General features: G+C 42.2%; 1 protein-coding gene and 1 long non-coding RNA gene across 5 annotated transcripts; both read left to right on the top strand.

Moving 5' to 3' along the window:
- Positions 1-945: 945 nt before the first annotated feature.
- LOC118387625 (uncharacterized) lies at positions 946-10,616 on the top strand. 2 transcript variants are annotated; one of them, XR_008143243.1, is made up of 5 exons: positions 946-2,035; positions 2,460-2,557; positions 3,731-4,172; positions 4,321-4,517; positions 5,270-10,616. It is a non-coding gene; the product is annotated as an uncharacterized LOC118387625 (long non-coding RNA). The 2 variants fall into 2 exon arrangements; XR_008143242.1 differs by having other exon boundaries at positions 2,460-4,172.
- Positions 10,617-16,237: 5,621 nt separating this feature from the next.
- ska1 (spindle and kinetochore associated complex subunit 1) lies at positions 16,238-19,453 on the top strand. Of its 3 annotated transcripts, XM_035776182.2 has the most exons (8): positions 16,238-16,253; positions 16,427-16,588; positions 17,397-17,488; positions 17,645-17,769; positions 17,893-17,990; positions 18,308-18,442; positions 18,564-18,733; positions 18,932-19,453. In XM_035776182.2, exons 3-8 carry the CDS (start codon positions 17,401-17,403, stop codon positions 19,078-19,080), a joined length of 765 nt encoding a protein of 254 aa, XP_035632075.1. In that variant the 5' UTR covers positions 16,238-16,253; positions 16,427-16,588; positions 17,397-17,400; the 3' UTR covers positions 19,081-19,453. The 3 variants fall into 3 exon arrangements, with proteins under 3 accessions (XP_035632075.1, XP_052381697.1, XP_052381696.1); XM_052525737.1 differs by lacking the exon at positions 16,238-16,253 and having other exon boundaries at positions 16,256-16,588; XM_052525736.1 differs by lacking the exons at positions 16,238-16,253; positions 16,427-16,588 and adding an exon at positions 17,185-17,208.
- Positions 19,454-19,977: the final 524 nt, after the last annotated feature.

Here is a 19,977-nt window from a genome sequence, read left to right as displayed (position 1 = left end):
TATGTCAATAAAACGTGGATTACATTGGAAATGCACTCTTATATCCATTGTCATTAAATAACAACTAACGTAATGTAAAGCAATACAAATACATAGCCTAAAAAGTAATAGGTTGACTAGTTGCTTAGTCCAGATGATTTACAATTACAGTAGTTACTCTTCCTTGGATCGCTCAAAACCACTCATTATTATTTTATCAATCGATAGTAGCCAATGCGTAGCTGATGTGCAGATTGAGCCACTCAAGATGTTGGAGATAGCAATTTCATTCACATGGTCTGTGCCTGTTAATCTTGGTTACATTCACAGACCATGTGACTTGCATTCCAGCCAGACTGGGGGCAGCCGTCTCAACCCTCAGATTGATGTGTTCGCTGGTAGCGGTGCTATTAATGGGGTGGAGGAGTTATGTCACCTGGAGGAAATATAGGCAACTGCTCGAAATTGAGCATCTGGGGAGCCATAAAGCAAAGCCTGAACCCAATCATCCACACGTATCGGGTACTGCTGCAACCACACATTATTATAGAATGTGAATGTGTATTTTTGAAGCATCCAACATCATTGTTCTCTCAAACTGTATCTTGTATTTTCGGAATCCCGAATGATCTGAATCCTGGCAGCCTGTTTAGGCTATGTGGTTAAAATAGACTATTATAGGGATAATTTTACAGTACTTGGTTAATAAAACTCCAAACCCCTTTGAATTATGTCAGAGAAGGCATCTCCAGTTTAGAAAAAGCACCTATGCGCCAGTGACTCCAAATCGTTGAAATTATTGGAGCTGTCCAAGGTGCTCAATAAAATGTAATTAATGTGTCACCTACCGAGTGTTATCCCTTTAAATTGTGATTTTTTTTTGCACGAGATCGCAATGCGCACTTGTCTCTGATTGGCTGGTCTGTCTGACCACGTGCTGTTTTTGTAATTCAGCGGAAACAAGGTTGTAGCGAGCTATCTGCAATTAATGGAACTAAGCGTTCTACATAAGTGTATGTAAACAGTAAAGAGGACGCCTGATGGCAAGGATGTAGCTAGCTATTTTACCAGTCAGAGGCAGACTAATTCACGTGCACGTACAGTAGTTAGTGTCGACATTAGCAGGGTACTCTCTATCTCAATATACGGAATGCAAGCTAGGTAGCTAACGTTAGTTAATCAGCATCAATCTAAAACAATAACGTCTGAAATCCTGTCTGGTGAAAGATCCATTAGCTAGGTTGTGATTCTTACTGACAACGAACGGTCATGTTTGCTGGATTATTTGATTTCAAGATATTGTTTAGCTCGAACAACACGCTTGTGTATTTGCCCTAGCACTACACAGCTGATTCAAATAATCAAAGCTTGATGATGAGTTTTTTTATTTTTATATATTTTTTTAACTTTATTTTACTAGGCAAGTCAGTTATGAACAAATTCTTATTTTCAATGACGGCCTGGGACCAGGGTTAACTGCCTGTTCAGGGGCAGAACGACAGGTTTTGTACCTTGTCAGCTCGGGGATTTGAACTTGGAACATTTCGGTTACTAGTCCAATGTTCTAACCACTAGGCTACCCTTATTTAAGTCAGTTGTGTAGTACTAGGGCAAAACAACTCAACGTGCACCCAGTGGAGGCTCCAGGACCGTATTTGGGAAACCCTGACATAGACGTAACACTTATCGAAGAAAGTAATATTTTTGGGTTGGGGTTGGCAAGGGTGGTCCCTGTAGTGCCTGATACCAGACCCAGTATTGACACTTACTGGGATGTAAACCAAGACACGTTTGAAAAAATGTAACCCTTACATAAACCCTGACCACACCAAATATATAGCAAAATAAGGCATCGCCCAAACAGTAAACATGCTCTCACAGTAGGCACTTGTGAGTCTTTTTCTTTGACATTTTTCACTTGCAGAGACTGTTGTCTTGGAGACTTTAGAGCCCAAATGTCCCCCAGGGCCTGGCTCAATGAGAGGCATGGACAGTGTGGTACTAGACTCTGAATCAGATGAGGAGATATCTGGGTCATCCATGATGTTGTTGAGAGGTAAGTTAGTCACCAAACTCATCTAAATACTGTAAATCAGACCTCATCACTCTAGGTTTACACAGGGCTGAGGAAATCAGTCCTCTTATCTGCAGCATACCTTCAACACAAGGCATGTACAAGCGATTAGGGGGATCTTATGCCAAACACATTACACACATACTGTACACACACTATTCAAGATTTTGAGGAAAATGTTACCAAAGCTCATGTTTTCTTTGATCAATACTATGGAATGGGATGGGGTTTGCTGTGTCATGTTCTGTGACATGGAATTCAATGAGTTAGTGAAACGTAAACATGAAACATAATTTGAGATAAGTACAATTCATCTCTGGGGTTTCTATTCCCAGCAACACAAACTAGAGACAGTGTGGTGATGTTCATGGTGTGTTAATATGCCCCTCTTAATGTCCTGTTTTAGACCCAGCCCGTAAGAGGAGACTAGAGGTGTGTAACAGCTCCCAGGAGAGTGGGGCATCCAACTCCAGCAAGAAACCAGCCCTCCAGGAAGATTTAGTGGTGAGTCCACTAGGGCCAGGACAATACCAATATCGCAATACTCGTTGGTATCGAGGCAAGGTAACAAAACACAAATCAGATTGAACTTCTTTAGGAAAACAGCCCTAATGCTGGAAACACACATCATGTTGTAATCCAGTGGCACATTTGTGCGTTGGAAAAAATATTACAATACTGGTCTCATCCCGGTCCTAGAGTCCACATGACTGCAGTCCAATACCTCCTTCAGCCTCCATGACACCCCCAAACCAGGGTGGGGGTGCATACTCAGTTTACACCTGATGTGTGAGTCATCTGTGTTGAGCTAGAGATTTACTGAAGTAATTTGGCTAAAGTGCCGCGCTCAAGTGCACAAGAGCCCTGTGCCCCACCTGGAGTTTTGACCTTGAGGTTAGTGGTTTATTTCCCTGACCAAGATGATATACTGCCATCTTGCTTGTTCATTTGTTATTTGTCATCTCCAGTACAGAGGGGGTAGGCTTGCGTGGGGAGGAGCTCACACTCTAATTGGCCTGTCTGCCTTCGGAATTCACGCGCCAGTGTGTTTTTGTTCAACCAAACAGATGTTTCTGAGGACGAGGGTCCAGAGCCCAGCTGGAAGAGCTGCAGACTAAGTTCCTTATTCTACAGACTAAGGCTGTAGAATCCCTCTCTACAGTGCCTGTGTTCTCTGTCACTGCAGTTCCACAACACATTCATCAATATCCTAAATGTTGGCAAATGTGAACCAAAATTGTTTGAAATGTGGGAGCTGCATATGAATAATTATTTTGACAAAAAATGTGTGCTTTTGGTTTACAACGGTGTCTATTTGTCTTATCTTGCATGCACACAAGAGCTTAGAGAACCACTTCTGGAGCATGGTAGACATTTTGAGGAAATCCTATAAGCACTGTGCAAGTTTTCAGAGGAGGGTGAGAGTTTTGTGTTTCATGGTGCATGTGTATATGTCTGTTATGTGTGCCTGTTTATACAAAACAAAAACATGTACATTATTGTTGTACATTATTATTTAGGTAACTAGTTAAATCATTCGATGTCTTGTAGCCCTATAGTTTCATGTGTTAAAAGAATAGCATCAATTTGATTTATTTGAGAAAAAAAGTATTTGAGGCAATAGGTAGCCCAAATTCCCTCCCAGGTCCTGTAGACGGATTATTTTTCCTTCCTTAGAGAGGTCCAGTCAAGAGGACACCCAGGCATCATCATCAGCTAGTTTTCCCCCCTAAACCTCAGCATGCCAGGCAGCCCAAGCAGCCAAACTCCCTGGTCATCCCCCATCACTACCTCACAAGCCTACCAATGGGAGCATAATTAAGACCTTCAATAGGCTGCCCGAAGGAGCAGACAAAAGGAGGAAGGTGATTCCAGATCCAGGCACCAGCTCTGAGGACGAGGCCAGTGATGACTTTGATGTGTCTGCTGAGGGCATGGAGATGGAACTTGGATGCCTCGGGCTCAGATCAGGAGGTTGGAACAGGGTCTAATGTGAAGGGCCAGATCCTCTGGTTTTTCCAGGAGGCATCGCCGGTTGAGCTGTCTCATCTCTGGCTGCTCTGTGAAGAAGGCCCAGAAGATTGTCGAGCTTCGCCTATTTAACAGGTGGGAGAATCTGGTGAGTGGCACAAAAAACCTGTATGAACCCACACACAGTTTTCTTTTCATCGTGATTCATTACTGAATTCCCTATGTTACTATGACCTCTCCAAGTTACAGTTGAAGCCTTACTAGCTAATTGGTCTAAAGTGTGTGTGTACCCTCAGGTGGCTGTTCTCGACGGAGGGAACGGCCTCTCCACTGACCTGGTGCAGGGCTATTGTGTGGTCCTGAGGGAACAGGACGTGGCGCGCAGCCTCTTGACCAAGTGTGAGAACATCACCAACAAGATGATGCAGGACGTGACTCAAGCGGTGGAGAGGGACAAGGGCTTCCAGAAACAGCCTGAGATCTTCAACAGCAAGTGGGTTTAGCTGCTGGTTTTATACTCATCTCATTGACATACACATTCAGATATTTATGTAGAATGATTTTCATAGACAAACACAATCTAATACATGTAAATAATTGATAATGGCACCGACAGAGAGGGCTGCCTTGCTTTTAGTTCTTGGTAAACTATGCAGTATTTTGTTTTTTTAATGTATTATTCCTTACATTGTTAGTCCAGAACATTTTTGTGTTATTACATACAGCCGGAAATAACTATTCTTACTTCCATTCCTTTACTTAGATTTGTGTGTATTGGGTATATGTTGTGAAATTGTTAGATATTACTCCACTGTTCGAGCTAGAAACACAAGCATTTCGCTACACCCGCAATAACATCTGCTAAACACGTGTATGTGACCAATAAAATTAGATTTGATTTGATGTACATAGGCAGTTTTGAACGCACACACACACACATCCTTCTGTTACTTTGACCTCTCCTGGTTCCAGTTGAAGCCTTATCAGCTAATTGGTCAAAATTGTCTGACTCTGCTATACCAGAACAACCTGAGTAGAATCCTTGCTGATGAAATGGCGAGTTGTTATTCCTGACCAGTCTCCAACAGTTTATTTCAGCTCCTCTGAGACTCGGCACACATGGCATGACAACAGATGAAATCCTGTGTTAATGTGATTGGGAAGCGGGGCTCTCTTTTTGTTGTGCTAATCCAGTCTCTGTAAATCAGTGTTTGTAATGAACCACCTCCTGTCTTCTGTTGGCAGGGTTTGGGGGAAGACCATCCAGGCCATCTCGTTCCTGTTTCCTTGTTAAAGCAAGGAACAACAATTGTAAAGAATCCACGTTACCATGGAAACAGAGTCAACTGCACAAATGCCCGGCTGTCCCGTCTTCAATCAGCTGTTAGTTCGGTCTTGCTTCTCTGGTGTACTATGGTGAGTGACTCATTTGTTCATTCTGAGTGGTGGGACACATCATGTCGCCATCATGGTTAAGGATTAACATTGATTTGATTATACAGATTTCAACCTGTTGGTTTAAGTCACCAGAAGTGAAAGGATTCCCAAATATAGATTCAGTTTAGATTGTCCTATTTATATTGTGTGTGTGTGTGTGTGTATATGGTCTGTGGAGGATGGCAGGTTCTTTCGATATGATATTCTCAACAAATGGGTCGACTACAACATAATAATTTCCCGTAAGTCCAAAATTGAAGAATGACGGTTATGTAAGAATGACTATACACAGAAGTACACTCGAGTCTATTAGACTACAGGTTCACATCACTGTGTTAGCTAACTGCTGGGTGTCTTCTGAGCGAGACACTTAGCCTAAGTGCCTCTTGAAATATCCAGGGGAATTAGTGGAGATCTTGTAAAACCATCAGCCGTGTAAGTCACCCCAGCCAGGTTTCTGCTAACACTCCAATAATGATAATATATTCAGCGTTTGACTGAACCTGAAAAGGTCTTTGTAAGCTGAACCTGTGACTCATTCATTATTCATGGTAGTCAAGTGGTTGCCATGCCTCACAGACTACTTGTGGGAACCTTGTGTGGCTCCTTGAGCTGCCGTGTGTCTGCTGCCAGCTACGCTCTGACTATCTCCAAATGACCGCAGCCTGTCCCGAAAGCTCAGAACGCCGAGCATGAGCTGAAGAACATAAGCTTCGCTGCTCTACTGCCACCTCTTGGCCATCAACATCAGTTCATTGCTAGAGGCACCGGGAGAGGGAGGGCTTTCATTGGTCATCTTGGTTGAAACAGCAGAGAGGAAGAGGTGAAGTGATAGGTTTTACTCTGCCCAAAATCTGTCCACGAAAATAAACCCACAAAGTGAGGAATTTTTGTATGGGGGTCAATGAGAGAGTGTCGAAACTGGTCAACAAAACATTGAATTGCTAATTTGCTCCATGAGGCTTATTTGATTGAATAGAAGTTTCATAATGGTTAGGTTGTTACGAATGCACTGATGAGAGAGAGATATAATATGTTTTGGCATTGAGGGCTTCCACTATCTTAAAATAGTCAACTGGGTGGGGATTCCTATGAGTTGGGAGCAATCAGCCAATGAAGAAGAAGGAAATGTACTATTTTAAAATGGAGATAGCCTCAACTTCTAAAATCTTAACAACTTGGACATGCTCACATTTCCTGATTTCCTTGTCCCAAATGTTTCATTCCGTCCATCCTGAGCCCCAGGACGTGGGTGCTCACAATGCACAATGATTCCCCAGTTGATCCTGCCATGCTTTTCTCCGTTGTCATAGGGGGGGAAATGCTGACGTAATTTAAGATTTTAGAAGTTGTCTAGTGTATGACAAACATTCTGGGTCACGAGTGACAAGAAGCAGCAGCTCTACAACACCTTGATGCAGAAGCTGTAGGGATCCACCAATGGAGAGAGTATGTTAGGGAGAGGAATAATGAGAGAAAGTTATCTTGGTCATTTGAAAAGTGATAATATACTTAAGGGAATACTAAAAAGCCAAACAAGTTTAATTTTAAGATGCACAGATTAACTGATTTCAGACCATAGCATGTGTCCATGTGTCTTCAGAGAGAGAACTGACCAATGGGATGATACTCATCTTCTGCACATGTATCACTCCAGTGTTTAATTGCTATATTGTAATTATTTTGCCACTATGGCCTATTCATTGCCTTACCTCCCTTATCCTACCTCATTTGCACACACTGTATATAGACTTTTTCTATTGAATTATTGACTGTATGTTTGTTTATTCCATGTGTAACTCTGTGTTGTTTGTGTCACACTGCTTTGCTTTATCTTGGCCAGGTCGCAGTTGTAAATGAGAACTTGTTCTCAACTGGCCTACCTGGTTAAATAAAGGTGAAATAAATAAAAACAGTTGAAAAAGATGGTCAATCATCCACTGCTGCACCGGTAGCATTATACCACTACTAAACTGACTGCTATGAGTGACTCATGCTCAAGGTCAAGCCTGAACACTTACCTGTTTTAAGAGAATTACAGTTATTGAATGAGTTTGTAACTGCTATTGGCAGTTCTACCTCCACTACCACTAATATGAAAGTTACTGCTGTTTCGTCTACTGCTACCACTACAGCAACTACTGTTGATGGGGCTTCTGTAAGCTAAGGGTATTACAGTGTGTTTTGTTCAGTCTGTAATTGCTTTGACTCTTGACCCGACCCACCGTGACGCAGACCCAGTGCTGACCAAGGAGGATATGGACGTCATGACAGACTTTGAGCTGCACCGGCTCTGTCTGCAGTACCCATCCGTACAAGACTATCAGCTGAACACAGACATGCTCCTGGACTCAGGAAAACTCAGCCTGCTCACACAGCTTCTGACCTCTCTCAAAAACAAGGTGTGAAAGTGGAGTGGAAGTTGAACAAATGGAGACAGCTTCTTTATTATGCGCTAGTATGCCTCACCTGTAATGAACCAGCTATAGCCTTCTCCATCGCCCTCCCTGGGGGTTTCTCCCACCCCCATAAAACCAGTCACTCTTTTATTCCCCGTTCCTCTACCTTTGTCAGACACTCCATCTCTTCCCTGCTCTCAATCACAATCAATCTTTCCTTGGCTTTTCCTCTTCTAACATGCAGTCAACCACATTTCTCTCTGATCCCTCCAGTCCAGTAGTCATTAATCACAGTGACTGTGATCCTCTGTCAGGGGGATAGAGTGGTGCTTTTCAGCCAGTTCACCATGATGCTGGACATTCTAGGAGATGTTCCTGAAGCACGTGAAGCATCGCTACATTCGATTGGATGGGTCAACACCCATGTCTGACAGGTAGGAATTGTTTGATGAATCAGGGCGTTGTACTGTGTCCCTAGTTTTTCAAATTTGCTAACATGTATTGGTCAAAACTGAAGTCACATTGTCAAAACTCTTCACACAGTCAGTGAAACAGAAGTGTATGTGGACCAATCTGTGAATCATTTTTCATTGCTTTCACACAAAATGCATTCAATGACCACATTCTCCGAAATCCATTAACTCTTTTCTCATTCATACTCCACCACCTGCAAAACTATATATTTGTAGCACATGTTTTCAAATGCTGTTTCCAAAACTGTTAAAAACACATTCAAAACAGAATGATGGCAAATGTCGTATATTTCTGCAGTAACCAGATTGAAACATATAGAAATTCTTAGCAGAATATTTAATCATTCTAAACACAGCTGATGGCAATTTCAGCTGAAAGCATACTCACGTATCCTGTTTTTAGTCTCGTTACCAAACAGACAAAAGAAGATGGCTTCGGAAGGATTTAGTTCGGAAACATGAATCAAGGAAGACAGGTTGGTGGGGAAAGAAGAGTGACAGGGAGAGGGAGAATGCATGGAGGACAAAGGAGAGGAAGACCAAGAGCGGTGGTCTCTGGCGAGATAAGAGCCACAATTATTGACCATGTTGTAAACCAGCCTCTCTTCTCTGAGAGAGGCTGGTTTAAAGTACAACCAAATCTGCAGCATTTAACAGTTTTATCAATAGTATGAATTTTCCGTAAAAACAACAGGTGAGATGTGCATCCTTCAATGATAATTGAACTACATATTACAGTATGTTCACATTTTTACCTGTACTGACATTTTGAAATATATTGATTGTTTTGTGTTTTTCAGTAGGATCCAAGGGTTGCCTCCCACCGGAGGGAGAGGCAGAATATTATCAGATGCACAGGAAATTGCCATTGTTGACCACAAAACTGCTAGAAATTTGGGACAGAGTGCTGGCAGACAATATCACTTTTGGGAATGTGAATACAGTCAGCACAACGACAATTGCCAGAGTCCTAGAGAAACATAAAATAAGGGTGAAACAGTGAACGTGTGAAAGAACTCCGGTATCAATATGTCCAGGGAAGTTGTCTGTTCAATAACCAAAACAGGGTACATACACAGCTATGCATAATGTAAAGTACTGTAAAACTGTGGATTTACTGTATTTTACAGAGTAATGGAGATGGAAGTCAGGCAAACTGCACATCGTTGTGCTGACCGTGGAGGTCCCAGGCCAGAGAGGAGCTAACATCACAATGTGTGCAGCACTGTCCAATGATGGTTTGCTGTGTCACATACCACTCATTGGCTCCTACAATACAGAGAGGCTCATTTATTTTCTGGATGACCTGCATAATCTACTTGTGCCAGTGGAGGAGAGAGGGGCAAGAAACTCTCTTACCTTCGTTGTTGTGTGGGATAATGTGATATTCCACCACTCTGCTGCAGTCACAGACTGGTTTGATGCACATCCCAGGATGTCAGTACTATTCCTGTCTCCATACTCCCCCTTCCTAAACCCCATAGAGGAGTTTTTCTCAGCGTGGAGGAGGAAGGTTTATGACCACCATCCACATGACCAGATGTCCTTACTGGATGCCATGAATGCAGGGGTGAGGAGACACTTCTCCTGAAGACTGCCAGGGTGTGGAGACACTTCTCCTGAAGACTGCCAGGGTGTGGAGACACTTCTCCTGAAGACCGCCAGGGTGTGGAGACACTTCTCCTGAAGACTGCCAGGGTGTGGAGACACTTCTCCTGAAGACTGCCAGGGTGTGGAGACACTTCTCCTGAAGACCGCCAGGGTGTGGAGACACTTCTCCTGAAGACTGCCAGGGTGTGGAGACACTTCTCCTGAAGACTGCCAGGGTGTGGAGACACTTCTCCTGAAGACTGCCAGGGTGTGGAGACACATCTCCTGAAGACTGCCAGGGTTGGATTAGACATTCCAGAAGATACTTTCCAAGATGCATCGCCAGAGAAGACATAAGATGTGATGTTGATGAGAACTTGTGGCCAAATGCAGGAGAGAGGGAGAACTAGAGCCTTCACAGTACTGTACAGTATGAGTGATTATACAATACAAAATCAAATCAAATTTTATTTGTCACATACACATGGTTAGCAGATGTTAATGCAAGTGTAGCGAAATGCTTGTGCTCTTAGTTCCGACAATGCAGTAATAACCAACGAGTAATCTAACCTAACAATTCCACAACTACTGCCTTATACACACAAGTGTAAAGGGATAAAGAATATGTACATAAAGATATATGAATGAGTGATGGTACATCTTTATGTACTAGCCACTTTAAACAATGACACTTAATATAATGCTTACATACCCTACATTACCCATCTCATATGTATATACTGTACTCTATATCATCTACTGCATCTTTATGTAATACATGTATCACTAGCCAATGTAGGGTATGTAAACAAAGTGGCATAGTTTTAAGTGGCTAGTGATACATGTATTACATAAAGATGCAGTAGATGATATAGAGTACAGTATATACATATGAGATGGGTAATGTAGGGTATGTAAGCATTATATTAAGTGTCATTGTTTAAAGTGGCTAGTGATACATTTTTTACATCAATTTTCATTATTAAAGTGGCTGGAGTTGAGTCGGTATGTTGGCAGCAGCCACTCAATGTTAGTGGTGGCTGTTTAACAGTCTGATGGCCTTGAGATAGAAGCTGTTTTTCAGTCTCTTGGTCCCTGCTTTGATGCACCTGTACTGACCTCACCTTCTGGATGATAGCAGGGTGAACATGCAGTGGCTCGGTGGTTGTTGTCCTTGATGATCTTTATGGCCTTCCTGTGACATCGGGTGGTGTAGGTGTCCTGGAGGGCTGGTAGTTTGCCCCCGGTGATGCGTTGTGCAGACCTTACTACCCTCTGGAGAGCCTTGTGGTTGTGGGCGGAGCAGTTGCTGTACCAGGCAGTGATATATGTTTTTTTGTAATTATTATTGCAGCCCTGGAATTTCAGAAATTTGTTTTTTGTTTCAACTTTTTATTTTTCACAAGTAAATTACTATATGCAAAGATATAGAGAAAAAAACGTATATTGAAGCAAATTGCTGCATTTCTGATTCATTCTTGTTACATATACTATAGTCAATCAAATGAAAATGTGTTATTCTTATTCTGTAATGAAATACTGATTTATGTGAAAAATCATTCAAACTTAAAAGAGAAAAGTTAATTTATGTAATTCTCCCTGTTAGTGTTTTTTAGGTCAGTGTGTTATGAGTGACAATGTATGCTTTCTGAGTGAAAATTGTTGCCAGTGTTATGGTCGAACGAGCTTATTTTGAGACATGTATAAATTGTTTTGGTGGTTTGAGTTTTGTAGGTGAGATTAACTGTTTGGCCAAGATTAATGTTGGTAATGCAGACTGAAGTGTTTTGAAATCTCTTTATCTCCACCCCCATCTCTTTATGTCAATGGGGGAGTAGCAAACCGATTCTTTAGCTCCCAAGTCCCTCCCATCCTCTTGTAGAATAATTTTAATTGGCTAGTGCAAGACAGAGCTGACATCTTTGAGTTCTTAATGTGTACGAAGGCTGGAGGCCTGGGCATCAACCTGACCTCAGCCTATATGGTCATGTTGCACGACATCGAATGCAACCCCTATAATGATAGGCAGGGAGAGGACTGCTGTCACAAGGTCAGTGAGGAGGGGGAAACTGTTTACACACAAGCATTTTGCTAACGTTACCCGCCATACCCAGGCTATGTGCTTTTTTTGTGTGCTTCCGTTGAGCTTGTGTTGCTCATACACTAGATGTGAGTTTATATGCCCAATTGTAAAATTATGTCACCTTTATGTTGCAGGACATTGAACGTCATCGAGCGTTAAGGACTCTATAGAGGACATGCCTTGCCTGGTTCACCAATTACTTTGCAGACAGAGTTCAGTGTGTCAAATCGGAGGGCATGCTGTCCGGTCCTCTGGCAGTCTCTATGGGGGTGCCACAGGGTTCAATTCTCGGTCCGACTCTTTTCTCTGTATATATCAATGATGTTGGTCTTGCTGCGGGCAATTCCCTGATCCACCTCTACGCAGACGACACCATTCTATATACTTTCGGCCCTTCATTGGACACTGTGCTATCTAACCTCCAAACGAGCTTCAATGCCATACAACACTCCTTCCGTGGCCTCCAACTGCTCTTAAACGCTAGTAAAACCAAATGCATGCTTTTCAACCGATCGCTGCCTGCACCCGCATGCCCGACTAGCATCACCACACTGGATGGTTCCGACCTTGAATATGTGGACACCTATAAGTACCTAGGTGTCTGGCTAGACTGCAAACTCTCCTTCCAGACCCATATCAAACATCTCCAATCGAAAATCAAATCAAGAGTCGGCTTTCTATTCCGCAACAAAGCCTCCTTCACTCACGCTGCCAAGCTTACCCTAGTAAAACTGACTATCCTACCGATCCTCGACTTCGGCGATGTCATCTACAAAATCACTTCCAACACTCTACTCAGCAAACTGGATGCAGTTTATCACAGTGCCATCCGTTTTGTCACTAAAGCACCTTATACTACCCACCACTGCGACTTGTATGCTCTAGTCGGCTGGCCCTCGCTACATATTCGTCGCCAGACCCACTGGCTCCAGGTCATCTACAAGGCCATGCTAGGTAAAGCTCCGCCTTATCTCAGTTCACTGGTCACGATGGCAACACCCATCCGTAGCACACGCTCCAGCAGGTGTATCTCACTGATCATCCCTAAAGCCAACACCTCATTCGGCCGCCCTTTCGTTCCAGTACTCTGCTGCCTGTGACTGGAACGAATTGCAAAAATCGCTGAAGTTGGAGACTTTTATCTCCCTCACCAACTTCAAACATCAGCTATCTGAGCAGCTTACCGATCGCTGCAGCTGTACATAATCTATTGGTAAATAGCCCACCCATTTTCACCTACCTCATCCCCACAGTTTTTATTTATTTACTTTTCTGCTCTTTTGCACACCAATATCTCTACCTGTACATGATCATCTGATCATTTATCACTCCAGTGTTAATCTGCAATATTTTAATTATTCGCCTACCTCCTCATGCCTTTTGCACACATTGTATATAGACTCCCCTTTTTTCTACTGTGTTATTGACTTGTTAATTGTTTACTCCATGTGTAACTCTGTGTTGTCTGTTCACACTGCTATGCTTTATCTTGGCCAGGTCGCAGTTGCAAATGAGAACATGTTCTCAACTAGCCTACCTGGTTAAATAAAGGTGAAATAAAAATAAAAATCAAATAAATTACTGCCTCAGTCCCAGGACGGTGAGCTCACTGCCCACTCCTAACTCACATGAACCACAATATACTGTACTTTGCATGCTCATACCAACACAACAGCGTTCATTTTCATATTGCCTGCCAATGAACATGGTCTCTGACAGTTGATTATAGATTTTACGGGCTAAAACTAGATGCATTTTATTTGTCAGGAGATGAGGACTCGATACCAGAGTACATGGCCTCCCTTCTGAAGGCATCATATTTTTCTATGGTATATTGATTGGCCTTCACACAATTTATTGTGCATCCCACCACCACATACTGTGCGGGACGGAAACAGGTTTCCCAAAAATGTAACAAAATACCACAAAAAAACGACCAAAAATTAAATGAACTAAACAACTAATCTGTGAAAAAATAAAACAGATCTGATCCCTATACAGGCTTAAGGGAAACCTGGGAGGATGGGTCTTCCAGTGCCAGCAAGTCTTCAGATAAAATACTTAAGTCCCAAAACTTTTCTGCCGCAGCCACAAAGTTTCTTAGACTTCGTTGAGTATTGTGCCGTACAGTTTATAACTATGGCAATGAATTCCTCAAAATCCACCTTTTTAACACACGGTGTCTTTTGACTGGCAGCAAACATTTACCACAGGCTGTGGTGCATCCACTACCATATCTTCACTGGCATCACTTGTTTTCTCAATTCTTTTAACTGCCATCGCATAGGCGATTCGATTGACCGCTCAAACTTTTGCCACCTCAATTTCCTTCACGCTTACACGGCACTCAGGAACTCGGGATCATGATCCCCACCACAAACACCGTCGTCCTTCTACACACTGTTCTTCAATATACTCTGTCCGTCTGCACACAATTAAAACATGGACAAATCCTTTACAATTCTTACACTACAGTGGTTTGGGAACGAAAGCTCTTACGGCGTATCTTACATAAACAAGCTTCACATGCGTAGGTATTTGCTCTTCATCAAAAAACAACCAGACTGACAGACTTAATTATTTTTCTCCATTGACCCAGCGGGTCAGACGACGGGCACCAACCACACCAGGAATGTTCTTCGGGTATTCAACCTGAATATCTGTCGTCACCCCTGAGATGAGTCCTTTGACAGGAGCTCTACTCCGAAGTTCAAAACACAAAACTTCTTTGGATGTAAGGATTATTTTGAGGCTCACTGCAATCTTCCACTGTTTTTAAGAAATACAATGAATCAAAATAAGACCACTCCTGGTCACTCTGATAGACTCCACTTTTCTCAGCGCATACTTCACCATTTAACACCTCAAAACAGGTTTCCCACAACAGTGCCTTGGGAAAGTATTCAGACCCCTTGACTTTTCTAATTTTATGTTACAGCCTTATAATATTGATGAAATAAAAACAAATCCTCAGCAGTCTACACACAATACCCCATAAAAAAAGGGAAAACAGTTTTTTATTTTTTATTTTACCAAATTAATTTAATTGAAAAAATATACCTTATTTACATAAGTATTCAGACCCTTTGCTATGAGCCTCGAAATTGAGCTCAGGTGCATCCTGTTTCCATTGATCATTCTTGATGTTTCTATGTCAGTGTAAAAACCAAGCCATGAGGTCGAAGGAATTGCCCGTAGAGCCTCGAGACAGGATTGTGTCAAGACACAGGACTGGGGAAGGGTACCAATACATGTCTGTAGCATGGAAAGTCCCCAAGAACACAGTGCCCTCTATAATTCTTAAATGGAAGAAGTTTGGAACCACCAATACTCTTCCTAGAGCTGGCTGCCCGGCCAAACTGAGCAATCGGGGGAGAAGGGCCTTCTTCAGGGAGGTGACCAAGAACCACTGACAGAGCTCTAGAGTTCCTCTGTGGAGATGGGAGAACTTTCCAGAAAGACACCATCTCTGCAGCACTCCACCAATCAGGCCTTTATGGTAGAGTGGACAGAAGGAAACCACTTCTCAGTAAAAGGCACATGACAGCCCGCTTGGAGTTTGCCAAAAGGTACCTAAAGACTCACAGACCATGTGAAACAAGATTCTGTGGTCTGATGAAACCAAGATTGAACACTTTGGCCTGAATTCCAAGCTTCACGTCTGGAGGAATCCTGTCACCATCCCTATGGTGAAGCATGGGGGTGGCAGAATCATGCTGTGGGGATGTTTTTCAGCGACGGGGACTGGGAGACTCGTCAGGATCAAGGGAAAGATGAACGGAGCAAAGTATAGAGATCCTCCTGACCGTTGTGCAGATCTGATCCGCAACTACAGAAAATGGTTGGTTGAGTTTATTGCTGCCAAAGGAGGGTCAACCAGTTATTAAATCCAAGGGTTCACATACTTTTTCAACCCTACACTGAATGTTTACACGGTGTGTTCAATAAAGACATGAAAACGTATAATTGTTTATTAGTTTAAGCAGACTGTTTCTCTATTGTTGTGACTTAGATTAAGTTCAGATGAAATTGTATGACTAATTTATGCAGAAATGCAGGTAATTCCAAAGGGTTCACATACTTTTTCTTGCCACTGGAGCTCGATGGTCTGCTTCATTCGAGCTCAACATACACTTCCGCCGTCTTTTCCTTCTTCCGAAGGCATCACTGGGGCTTTATCTATTCGTCTGGAGGGGTCCTCACGGTTGTTGATTTATCAGGGTATTCAGAGCCATGGCTGCAGTGGGGTACTGCAGTTTCGTATTAATCATTTTACGAAAACATTTTGTTTTAGAAAAACAATTACTGCAATTCTCCAAATGTTGCCATGGGGCAGGGAGACCATTTGCAGATGTATAGCCAGTCGCATGCTGTTCTACAAATGTTGCCATGAGGCTGAGGAAATGTTACTGTTTTAAAGATTGGCAGGTCATTCCGTCTGGTTGGCTGCGCAGCTGCGTTGCAGCAGTGATCATTCTGAACACAGCGGTAAAATTCGAATCGTGCCCGCGTGAGGGAGGTTGAAGAACAGAACATTAGCTATCTCGGAAACACTCAGTCAACTACGTGTTGATAACTTTAGGTAAATTACTCTCATTGTTACTTGGATTTTTAACGTGTTTTTTACTAACTGGGCGGTTGAGCCAGTGTGGATTCAGATAAGCTAGCTAACTATCTAGCTAGTTAACGTTAGCTAACTTAGCTAGCCATCCTTGTGACTACATTTTAAAAAATGTAATATTATTTAACCTTTATTTAACTAGGAAAGTCAGTTAAGAACAAATTCTTATTTAAAATGACGGTCTACCAAAAGGCATCCTGCAGAGACGGTGGCAGGGGTTAAAAAAAAAAAATACAATTATAGGACAAAACACGCATCACGACAAGAGACAACAAACACTATGTTATATACGTAAAGACATAAGACAACAACATAGCATTGTAGCAGCACAAAACATGGTACAAACATTATTTGGCACAGGGCAATAAGGTAGAGACAACAATACATCACGCGAAGCAGCCGTAATTGTCAGTAAGTGTTCGTAATTGATGATCAATGTGGTTGAATGCAGCCAGCTACTCTCAAAATTCATATATTGAGCTAGATAGGATTGACAGTCTAGGAGGTTGACTATGTATTCCCACTTTCTAGCTAGTCCTCCCCACATAAGACATCAAGCGACAACAAAAACAAACAATGGGGTAATGAACCGTTATATTTTGGGTTATGATATTGGAAGACATTTAATAAGCCCATGAGGCATTTAGGCTAAGGCATTCTTCAAGATTCAAATGTCAAAATGAACGTTGACTGAACAGCAGGAAGTCTTCCAGCCTGTGCCTTTTTTCATTTTATTGAACAGCTGGGCCTTTCCCATTTTCTTTTTCAGCAATATGAGTCATTGTGAGCTTGAGGATATAACCCTGCACTTGAATGACAGGATTTCATCCACAAGACGTGTCTTGGAGCTGCGGACAATTGGTATGATGAACTGAGATGTGTATGTGTGTGTGTGTGTGTGTGTGTGTGTGTATATAGCTTGTTATTTCATGTATTTAAACAATGTTTCAGCTAACAGGAACTCAATGGTTTTGCATATTTAATTTAAACTTATCATGAATTATTCCCTATTTTCAGCAAAAGATCAAGACAAGCGGGTCATTCTAGGGAAGATAGGACAAGATATCCTTGCAATAGATGGACTCCTTGACCAGTTTGAGAAATGTGTTGGCCGCCAAAAAGACCTACTGAAGCATTTAAAGGTATTTCATGCATTCTTCACAATACATTTTTAGATGGGTCCTTTTAGCTTGTCTGGATTGCAATATCTTTAAGTATGCTATTTGTACTGTATGTCAGTGTCAAATTAGTTTTTTGTTTCACAGGAACTAGAGGGATTCTTTGAGGAGGATGTGCAGGATGGAAAGAACCTTAGGGACAACATGCCCACACACATGCCCAGGAAGGGACAGCCAGCAGTCCAGTAAGGAGTGTGTGTGTGTTGGAGGATGTCATTTTAAAATGTTATTTAACTAGGCAAGTCCGTTAAGAAAATATATTGTTTACAATGACGGCCAAACCGTTACGACGCTGGGCCAGTTGTGCGCCGCCCTATGGGACTCCCAATCACAGCCGGTTGTGATACAGCCTGGAATCGAACCAGCATCTGTAGTGACGCCTCTAGCACTGAGATGCAGTGCCTTAGACCGCTGCACCACTTGGGAGCCCAGAGGAGAAGCTACTGAGTACAAACCAAGTAAATGTGTTGTCCTCTATTTTGCCCCTCCTTTGATATCCCAGTGGAAAAGGGTCTGCGGGTCAGAGTGGACCTGTGAATGTGCAGGCAGTCCAGCAGGTTCACACCAGGAAAACCTCCAAAAACCAGATCAGAGAGATGGAATTCATCACCAGCCCAGAGTTTGATACCATCCCTCAGTGAGTCTTCCTCAGCAGCACTATATCCACATACTGCAATGCAGCTTTATTTATTTAAATGTTTTTTTTAATGTTTTGTTATTGTAAGATCTCTTTCCTCTGTAACTCTCTCTCTCTCTAGGTACATGAAAGGCCGTTTGACATATGAACAGCTAAACACTGCTGTGGAAAGCATTAACACAGCCGTAACAGGGAAGTACAAGATCTTGAACCAGCCAGCAAAAACCCTTAATAATGCCACACGCAAGCTTCATCAACGATTTAAGGAGGAAGAGAACAAGGACACAAAAGGTACCTCATTCAAACTACTCTGTTCTAAAGAAGGCTCTCTGTTTTGCTGTCCTTTGACACACAACAAGGTTGGTCATTGCATTGAGTAATTGTCTCTAAACAAGGGCCATTATCTTCTCTAACCCAGATGGCATTGTTATGACAACCTGCATACTAATGGAAACAAACGATCACAATACTCCTTTGTGTTCCCTACAGGTCTGTTTTTCATTGTAGAGGCTGATATTAAAGAGTTCACTCAGATGAAGGTGGACAAGCGCTTCCAGAGCATCCTCAGCATGCTGCGTCACTGCCAGCGTCTGCGAGAACAGCGAGGGGGAGGCATCACACGCTACGTCCTGCTGTGAAAGGAGCAGAGATGGAGAAAGGGGGGTTGTCACTGAGCTTGATCTGAATATATTGATTTGTCCTCTGTCTCTAGCATGATCGGCTACAACATCTGTCATATTGACCTAGGGAGGGGTGAAAATACAACAAATAATTATATTGAGAATAGTGGTTGTGGCTCAAAACGTATATGTACCTAGTGAAGAATAATTGTTTGGGGTGGGTGGAGGTTAGTATTTGAACGTAGTTTCATTCATGCAACTTATTTTTAAATTCAAAGTGTGTATTAACTAATTTGAATTGTATCATCAATGTGATTATCAATGTGACTTTGTCCATAACAACCATGTTTTATATAGGTAGAAAGGCAATAAATATATTTAAAAAAAATAATAGTTAAACAAATCTTTTGGATCAGTTATTATATTAATGTCAGTCGCTCTGGATAAGAGCGTCTGCTAAATGACTTAAATGTAATGTAAATGTAATTGTGTGCAATGTGTAAGAATCTCTTTCCAGATACCACTTGATGCACATAATAAGTTGTATCTTATTCTTCCCTACAAGGATGTGCATTTATTTTTATAAGGACACTGTGTGTTTGATTTGATGTTTGATCCTTTTGGTTACTCGTTTTAGCTGTATAAGTTAACATTTCACCAGTTTCAGTTAGGCATCTTTATTTTGGATGTCACATTTGCCCTCGTTCAAGACATTATGTTGAACTAGGGACTAGCTACATACATGTCACATGCCTAGACAGTGTCATATGTAAAGTTTGGTGGAGGAGGAATAATGGTCTGGGGCTGTTTTTCATGGCTTGGGCTAGGCCCCTTTATTCCAGTGAAGGAAAACCTTAACGCTATAGCATACAATGACAATCTTCCAACTTTGTGGCAATATTTTGGGCAAGGCCC

This window comes from Oncorhynchus keta, chromosome 9 (genome assembly GCF_023373465.1).
Source record: "Oncorhynchus keta strain PuntledgeMale-10-30-2019 chromosome 9, Oket_V2, whole genome shotgun sequence".
Classification (NCBI taxonomy): Eukaryota; Metazoa; Chordata; class Actinopteri; order Salmoniformes; family Salmonidae; genus Oncorhynchus; species Oncorhynchus keta.
This window is presented reverse-complemented; position numbering and strand designations above follow the sequence as displayed.

Excerpts from the sequence above, each read along its gene's own strand:
- ska1 (XM_052525736.1), top strand. Across the intron at positions 17,489-17,644 it reads CTTGGAGCTGCGGACAATTG|CAAAAGATCAAGACAAGCGG; the intron begins GTATGATGAACT and ends CCCTATTTTCAG. Across the intron at positions 18,734-18,931 it reads AGAGAACAAGGACACAAAAG|GTCTGTTTTTCATTGTAGAG; the intron begins GTACCTCATTCA and ends TGTTCCCTACAG.